Below are 8979 nucleotides of genomic sequence, written 5' to 3'. Positions count from 1 at the left end.
CTGATTCTGATGCAGTTGAAATATATTTGTAGCCCCCAACCATTCCTGAGCAGTCATTTCTGTTTTGTCCTCCACTGTCAGGTGGGCAGTCCAGGGCTTGGGCAGAAAGACAAGGATCACCTGAACAGCAAGAGGTCGTAAAAGTGCCCTGCAACATCATTTCTACGTTTTCAATGCTAGAAGTATGATCCAAATAACAAGCTTCAGAAAAATAGGAACTGTGTTAAAGCAAGTCTTCTGTATGGGATTGGTGGAGACTGCCTGGAGTAACGAATCTGGGTGGGGTAAAGGTGTTGGACTCCCACCGATCTGGTACCGATAACCTGAAGCTAGAGCATTACTTTTTCACTGTGGTCATTTTTGATTCCGTTTTATATCTATGAGGAAAACACTGTGTTTTCGCAGGTAAAACTAACATGCTGAATTTTTTAAAACACAGCATTGCTTTTTCCGACGCGTTTCCGCAACAGCCAAAAATGCTGCCGTTCCATAATATGTGGCCATTTAGACATTTTTTGTGCCTAAGGGGCATGGGTTACTGAGAAAGTCTGTGTCTTTAAGTGCAGCACCATGCACCATAATTGTGGCAATGGTTTTGCACAAAGCCCAGCAGGATTCACCAAATTTATCATCTAGCATGAGCTAATGCAATCTATTTGGCACACCTTTAGACTGTCTATATAATAGACAGGATTAGTAAATCAGCCCCCAATATTTTAGGGTGGACTTTTCCTTTTTACAATTATTACAGTATTCGTACAATTCAGGAATTGTTAAAGTGCACATTTACCCTTCCTTCACTGAAGTCACTAATCGCTTTATACAGTGTCATTCACTTATAATGGAAGATGTATGGATCCAAAAGTACGCCAGCGACAACACAAGTGACTGTCTGTGTCACATTCGGTCATCACAATGGAAGCCGAGTAATATCAGTTATCTGCCATAATATAACACACTTGAGAGGTTATACGTCCAAATTAGTCTCTGCATACTGGAAATGAGCCCCATCGCAGAGCACAAACTGGGGATTCTTCCGCTTCCATACACTAAAAGAGTCTACTTGTCCTGGCCAACTGGGCAACCGGATCCTTTTCACGCAGCAAAAGTCTTCTGCCAGGGAAAGCTGGAAGGCACGCGAGGTGGACTGACCCCAGGGGTTGGAAGACAAAGTTTCACCAAGAAGTTCACCTACATGGAAAAGTGTGTGACCCCTGAAATAAGCCAGACAATCCAGCGAGAATTGGGAAGACTCTGTAAAACAGAATACATGCAGGATGGAATCAATGCACAGGTCGTGATCTGTATTATAGCAGAACCCTACTTTCTATTTAATGTGATTATTGCGGATGTAGATCTAAAAGGAGCCGTCTGATGGAGACAAGATCTGGCAGACTTGGAGTCCGTCCATGCACAACATGATGGGCCATTCAATGATGCTGTAGAGGGCTGCCATAATAATTTTTCGCCAGATAAAAAAGGGTTATCGTGACATGTGCCAATGTATGTTTTCTCAGCCTCTCTAAATTCATGGGACCAGTAGGAAGTGGCCATGTAGTGACCTCTACTGGTCATATTAGAAATGTCTACAAATTCTCCATAAGACATTTACAGCAAATTACATACATGGTACGTCCTAGTGTTACAAAGTCTGCAAATCACAATCCCCTACAATCCAAATCTAATAATAAAGTTATACTAAAAAGACTTACGGTATGTAAAGCCATATAGCATTAGCAGTGTTTGCCCATGGACAATGTATTTTGTGTATATAAAAAAAAAGTACGATTTTTATTTTTACTACACAAGAGAAAGCATACGCAGGGTTAACAAAAATCACAAAAAAAAACCCCGAAAATGAATAAATGTCAGAGATTTACAAGATTCTTACCATCTGCATCAGGCCAGGCAAGAAACAAGGCTCTATCTGGATAGTTCTCCAAGAGCTCCGGACCTCCAGTCTAGACAAAAATTGTATGTTCAGATGATGTACCTGAAACCAGTGTAATAACAAATACTACAAAAATAACATGTGCATTCTTTTCTCTTATAGTACATGCACTTATGTTAGGCGGTATTCACAATGTACAACTGGGTCCAGCTAAAGGGGTTGTCCGTGTTGTTTTAGGGAATGTGTGTTGTTTTGTTTACATTTTATTCACTTTTGGAAGGCAAAACTATGAAAAAGGGCAATTTAACAGCATGACTGTTGCTGGTGTGTTTATGGTGTGGGATAAGTTTTTGCCACAGAGATGCAAAAAAAAAAAAAAACACACTAGCTTTTGCCCGCAACTTCGTTCACATGCAGTTGTTGGCATCGTTCCGCCAGCGCCCGCGTCTTGGCTGTGCAACATTTATGTGTAGGGGCGCGTACCCACCGCCAGGGCGAGACTTTTTGCCCCCCAAATTCCGGTCCCATTTGCCCCCCTTTTACCCGGTGGCCCCCAACCCCATCTGTCGCGGACACCTTTCCTGCACGCCCCCGTGCGGCCCACTCGAACTCCTGCCCTGCGGCCCCTCCTTCCGTACAATGCCGGGGGCACTCACGGCTCCGCCCAAACGCCTGTCCCATGCCCTCATGGCACCCTGCGCCCCTTCTGAACTCCTCTCCTGCACCATCCCCTGCCACGCAGTGCCAGGGTCCCCTCAGTCCTCCAAAACGCACCTCCTGTGCCCCCCCTTGCAGCGCAGGGTCCCAGGCGGGCACCCACACCCGAAACCAACTATTCCCGCATGGTACTCACCGAGCCAGCAAACCGGATAGACATAACATGGCCCGCACAGTGAAGCCGGATGTCAGCGTCTCGGCTGTGCTGCTAGTAGCAGCCATGTTCTCCAGCTCGCACTCTGTCGGGCCACCTACACAGTGCCGCAAACCTAGCGGACACCTGCTGAAGGACCTTGGATGACGTCATCTTGGGTCCTCAAGCGTAGCAGGCGCATACGTTCTGCGGCTGCGGTCGGGAATTCCGTGGATTTACCATCATCACAAGTAGCCTATGTTTCCTTGCAGGTGATCATCTAGGTATGTATGCAGTATCAGCCTAAACCGTTCAGCCGTTTTGGCGTGATTGAGGACCAAACACACAAACATACAAACTTTCACACGTATAATATTATTAGGATTACAAACTAGACATTTATTTTGCAAATACACTAAAACCCTAAGAAATAAAAGTAATAACCATTAATACAATATGTACTCCAAACCGAAAAGATGAAAGAAAAAGCTGAAAAAAGGTAAATCGAAGAAAAAACAAAACAAAACCCACACAATAAGATAAAGAGACATGTAGGTATATGGCACCACGCTACCACATACATCCAGTATATAATTCTCTTACCATAACCTCTGTGTAACGCATCTCTGGCGGAAAAATGTTGTTCTGATCAAAAGCCACTACATCCAGTCCACGAGACTGCAGCAAGAATTCCCAATATCCCGTCCCCTGGACAAACCGCAGAGAAAGAAAAATCAGCAGGACATTCAACAAAGGGTTTGTTCACACAGCAGGATATGAAGATGAATTTGAGGCAGACATCCACTTCCGATTAGTGTTCATTTTCCGCCCCATGGCGTCCGGCAGTCAAGTGTTGATGCAGAATATTGGCATTCTGTTGCGACTTTCTACCACTGATGGCCTAATCAGAAGGCGTCTCATGCCGCGGAATCCGCAGCAAGCTCAAGCAGGACGCTTATCATTCAGCGTCCTGTTGCGATCTCTGCCTCCCAGTCAAAACAATGGGAGGAACAATCCAAGGCAGAATCAGCTGCAAAATTTGTCGCAAATTCAGCCATGTGAACAAACCCTACAAGCATGTTCTCACAATGGAATTTGTACAAGCTAAAAAAATTCAACTACATGAATTTGAAGCTGAACTGTTCTGCTTTACTAAATTCTGTTGCAGAATCTGACTACATCCACCTTGGAATTTGCAAATTCTGCCCCAGCCAAGGTGAGGTTTTCTGCCTCCCATTCACTCTACTGAGAGTTATCGGATGGAACATCCAGCATGATGCTTACTTTTTCTGCCAGCTCGGAATAGCGTTGTTTTGGTATCAAGCACATGGATTTTTGCAAGACTTAGGCCAGGTGCCCATGGGACGTAAACGCCGCAATTTGCCCGCAGCGGAGATGCTGCGGGAAAAATCGTGCCATTTTACAGTGCAAGCAAAGGGGATGGGATTCATGTGAATCCCATCCCCACTTTGCGGAAAAAAACTCAGCACGGACACGCTGCGATTTGCAAAGCCATTGCGGCTTTGCAAATCGCAGCATGTCAATTATATCTACGGAAACGCCGGCGGCTTTCTCATAGATATAATTGTAACAGAAAGTCCGGAGGAAAACTCTGCAAACTTTCTGTTGAAAGCGCTGCGGAAAGAACCACAGAGCGTTCACGCCGCAGTTCTTTCCACAGCGCTTTAGCACTGCAATTACAGCCTGTGGGGCCTTAGCCTTATCTACATGAAGGAGATCACGAGATGATTATTTTTAGTCAAGTATCTGCAACAAAAGCTGCAGCGTGTGAAAACTGCCTAAACTGATATCCTCCAGATTCAGAATCTGCACCACAGATAAAGTATAGAGCAGAGGAATGAGATTTTGTTTTTCTGATACATCTGGAGTCCTAGTCAATAAGAAGTAAAGGAAATGTTACAAGCATGTGTACTGAGATGTCAGGGGCAGCCAGCAGCATTGTCCGGTCATGGACAATTAACCTCGTAAATGCTGCGGACACGTGATCACGGATCACTTTTACTTTTAGTGGCACCTGTACATTTCCCCTATGCTGAGATAGAGTGAGCCTTTTGGTTGCCATTTTCATTCCATTCTGATTTTTTTCAGCTTCCCAATACTTAGTATATAGGAATAGAATATTGAATGGTGCAAATAGAAGATACAATTTGTCCCTCAAAAAAAATGTAAGACCTCATATGGTTCTGTGAACGGGGGGAAAAAAGGTTATGGACTGTTAAATGGTGAGGAAAAAAAAAAAAAAAAAAAAATTGAAAACTTGAATGATGGCTGCAGCGACAAGGAGATAATGTCTGATATTTTTCTGCAACTGTCCTATTCATATTAATATTGCTTTCAGAAATCTGTGCATGTTACAGGCTCAACCCCATTCAGCAGGTTATTTTCAAATCTGCTGTGTGTGAACACAGACTTAAGGGTGACATCACATTTTGTGCATTTTCTCCATGGTGTGGGCACAGGGCTATGGCGTGGGCTCAGGACTATGATGTGGGCACAGGGCTCTGGTGTGGGCACAGGGCTAGGATGCGAGCACAAGGCTATGGTGTGGGCACAGACCTATGGAGTAGGCAAAGAGCTATGGTGTGGGCACAGAGCTAGAGTGTGGGCACAGGGTTATGGAGTAGGCACAGGGCTAGGATGTGAGCACAGGGCTAGGATGTGGGCACAGGGCTAGGATGTGGGCACAGGGCTAGGATGCGGGCACAGGGCACTCACAGCTCCTGCAGACACCAGTGGTAAGTTGAGGGCACACAGCAGCTCTACCACCTGTGGGCTGGGCACAGAGAAGGAGAAGAGGATCTGCAGACGCTGACAGCTGGCCCCCTCCTCCAGGCTCCTGAGCAGGTGCAGCAGCTCCTTCCTGCGGGGGGCGGACGTCTCCGGGTCACAGAACCTGTGCACGTCTGCAGGCAGCTGCTGCATCTTCCACACGTACAACTTATAGTACAGGTTCTCTCCGTCGTGCTTCCTCTGCTCCATGGTGTCCCACTCCAGCTCGGACAACACTGCGGCCGCCATCCTGCTGAGCAGGCCCCGCACACGGACATACGTCCGCACATTCAAAGTGGCGCCGACTGACAGCGGAGGAAGAGGAAGAGCAGAAAGTAGCTTGTACTGTACTGCCACCTACTGGACGTACCTGGAACTGCACGATGTGACCTGTGGTATTGTGGATGAGCCATAGTGAAAGAGTGATGTGGTCCTGCCGGGCATGAAGAGGTTAACACACTACAAACATATAATATGGGCTATGTAGAAAGCTATTTTCAATGGTTCGGACTAGATTCTACTAAGAGAATCCTCAGTGATACCACACTACCCTTCACCAGCCTCACAATACATGTCACTACCCAGCAACCTTCACCTTAATGCACACTCAGAAAAAAAACGCACAGGAAACCTCTACGGACTTTCTGTGAATAGCGCTGCGGAAAAAACGTGATGCGTGGCTGCTATGGTCTTTCCTGCGGTAATCTTTTGCTGCAACTCGCTGAATGGGGCCATAGCCGCAGTTTTGTTCGAAAAGAAATTGTCCAAATCAGAACTGCCATTATTCTGCGGGTTTCTTCTATAACCACGCCATTGACTGGCATCCGTCAGGTGTTCGTTCTTTTAAACTGAGACCGCTGGATGAAAATGTTGGACTTGCAAATACTTTTTCATCCAGCAATTTTTTTTCCCCTATCAGTATGTCTTTGTAGAATGGGAGGAAATCCATGCAAAAACTGGGAGAACACACAAACTCCTTGCAGATGTTATTCCTGGCAGGATTCAAACCCTGGACTCCAGAGCTGCAAGGCTGCAGTGCTAACCATTGAGCTACCATGTTGCCCCCATCCAGCAATTTTTTAACACGGTGGAGTTTCTAAACAGACTTTGCAGCAAATGTGAATGTAGCCGGAGTCATGAGATCAGCTGATTGCTGGGCTGAAGATTTGTGGCAGAAAACATACTCTATATAGCCGCCAATCAGTCAGGTGGTCAGTCCATAAGGATCTTCAAGCAAGCCCCTGCCCACTAGCCCTAATTGTATTATTTTTTAGGACTGTGTTTATTAGTCTGGGTTAATCTCTTTGATTCTGCTGTGAGGAATGTTTATCGTAAATTAATTGTTTATTAGTTTTTAATGATATTTTACCTATTTATATTTGTTATAAATAGTTATTTGTGGTTTCATTAATAAACACCACATCCAATTTTCACCATTTAGCTAGTGTCTGTATTTTATTAATAGATTGGTTTATATAGGCGTTCTGTGGTTTTTAGTCGGGACTTGTGTTATTCTAGCTCATTGAACAAGTCAGTCTTTAAAATGTCTTCTCTTCTAGATACACCAACATCAACTGTGACTGGCAGACACATAACTTAAAGCTCCTGGTCCCACTACAAATGGCCCAAAATTCCCACAGACACACAACAAAATTTTGTAGAAAGACCCCTATCCCATTCCATCATACCGGTCTTTCTGTCTGGATCATTTGGGCGGGCGGCACCTCCTCTTCTTGAATTCTGACGTCAAGAACAGGAGATCCGGGTCATCTAGAAGGAAGTGGTCCCGTAACTAGAAGATCCAGACAGGAAGACAGGTAAATATGATGGGGTGGGGTTGACTTAGCTTGGAGCAGCTAGTAGTGGGCAGGGAGAGGGTGTGATTTGTGAATGAGAAAGGAAGGGGAAGGTGTTAACAAGGGAGGTGGTGTCCGTCAGCTCTAAGTGAAGTGCAATGCACCATGGTAGTTGTAGGAAAACAGAACAATAAGCTACCCATGTAAACAAATGCAGAAGATGCCAGGAGCTCCCAGAGAAACCCAGAAATCACTCAAAACACTGCTAAAGGCATTTGGTTGCACTTATTAATCTTATTAATAACAAATCTTTTTTGATAAAATGATTTTTTTTTTGCCTGTTAAACCACTGTAATGCCTATCGACTTAGAATAGGATGTAATAAACGTTCCTGTAGGTGTAATGTATAGGTATCCCAATACTTTTGTCCATATAGTGTAGATGTCACCCCATACAGGCTCTGTTCACACGTTTCATGATTTTCATTTTAAAAGGAAACTATGATGATGCTGGTTTTGTTACGCAATGACTTGTAGGAAAGGAGCATGAAATAAATTACATTGTCCACACACATCACGTATAAGAGGAAACACTGACATTACAGATAGTTTATGGGGATCCCATTCTTAGGACTAAAAAAGAATTGAATTTATTCAAGGTTCTATAAATTACAAAGAACCCATCTGTATTTTACTACCATACACCTGAGATCACCTATTTTCTCCAAAGATTTATCAGCTGATACCTGAGTGTGCCATGTGTAACCTTGTGTTTTTGCAAATATGAGTAAAAATTTTGCAAAGTTTTATAGACTTTCTCTAAACATCTTAGTGGTGACATCTGTTGTCTTGATCGGTTGACAATGGATACGACTGCGATTGCAGTAACTTTCTATGGCCTGGGACTTGTTAAAAACCCAGCCATGATTTTCTTATTGAGGACGGGTTATCGTCTCATACATGTAGTGTCCCTGGCTGATAAATCTGGCTACAGTAAGAAAACCTGGCAAGTGATAGTACATAGGAAGTTCCTGTATTCATGGTCGTTTCTGTTGGCCAACAATCAAGACAACAGACTGTCACCACTAAGATGATTAGAAAAGGTCTTTAAAACTTCAACATTTTTAATTACGTCTATTTGCAAAACTTTTAATTGTCTAAAAAATTAAATAATGTTATGTTCAAGGGAAAATCCCCTTACAGCCGGGGTCCCCTGTACTGGTTGGTGTAGGACAGAGTAAAGTAGTGACAGGAACCCTTATATTTGTGATTTATGTGTGAATGTGTTATCCCTAGTGAATCCCAGCCAAACATTGTAGAAAAATAAACACAGCTGAAATGCTGTGATTTCTAAAACACGTGTTTTTACAAATCACAGCATGCCAATTATACCTATAGAAATGCCAGCAGTTTCCTCTATAGGTATAACTGAAGCAGAAAGTCCACAGAGGACTGTGGACATTCTGTAAAAAGCACTGCGGGAAAAACCATGTTGTCTTTCCACTGCACTTTTTTTTTTACTGTGGCCCGCTACATGATGCCTTAGCCTAAAGGGGTAAGCCTAAATCTTGCGCACTTGGCAGTTCATCAACAGCTACCTTCCTATGCACAGTAATCCAGTGACGTCACTCCCATAGTCACTGGTTCCTTTCC

General features: G+C 44.1%; 1 protein-coding gene across 1 annotated transcript; it reads right to left on the bottom strand.

Annotated features, from left to right (window-relative positions):
* Positions 1–233: 233 nt before the first annotated feature.
* LOC142193637 (uncharacterized) lies at positions 234–5827 on the bottom strand. The gene is made up of 4 exons (XM_075262627.1): positions 5478–5827; positions 3345–3449; positions 1892–1961; positions 234–1254 (listed from the first exon to the last, which is right to left on the bottom strand). The coding sequence occupies exons 1-4, from the start codon at positions 5778–5780 to the stop codon at positions 968–970; spliced, it is 765 nt and encodes a 254-aa protein (XP_075118728.1). The 5' UTR covers positions 5781–5827; the 3' UTR covers positions 234–967.
* Between the last annotated feature and the right edge of the window lie 3152 nt (positions 5828–8979).

The sequence above is a fragment of the Leptodactylus fuscus genome, chromosome 2 (genome assembly GCF_031893055.1).
Source record: "Leptodactylus fuscus isolate aLepFus1 chromosome 2, aLepFus1.hap2, whole genome shotgun sequence".
NCBI lineage: Eukaryota > Metazoa > Chordata > Amphibia > Anura > Leptodactylidae > Leptodactylus > Leptodactylus fuscus.
Note: the sequence above shows the minus strand (reverse complement) of the source record. Positions and strands in the feature narration are given on the sequence as shown.

What these genes read in the sequence shown, in the direction of transcription:
- LOC142193637 (XM_075262627.1), bottom strand. Translation starts at nt 5,780, where the DNA reads ATGGCGGCCGCAGTGTTGTCCGAGCTGGAGTGGGACACCATGGAGCAG. An exon ending in TGCGTTACACAGAGGTTATG is followed by an intron (nt 1,962 to 3,344) that starts GTAAGAGAATTA and finishes ATTTTTGTCTAG; the next exon opens with ACTGGAGGTCCGGAGCTCTT. An exon ending in TGCCTGGCCTGATGCAGATG is followed by an intron (nt 1,255 to 1,891) that starts GTAAGAATCTTG and finishes TCTGTTTTACAG; the next exon opens with AGTCTTCCCAATTCTCGCTG.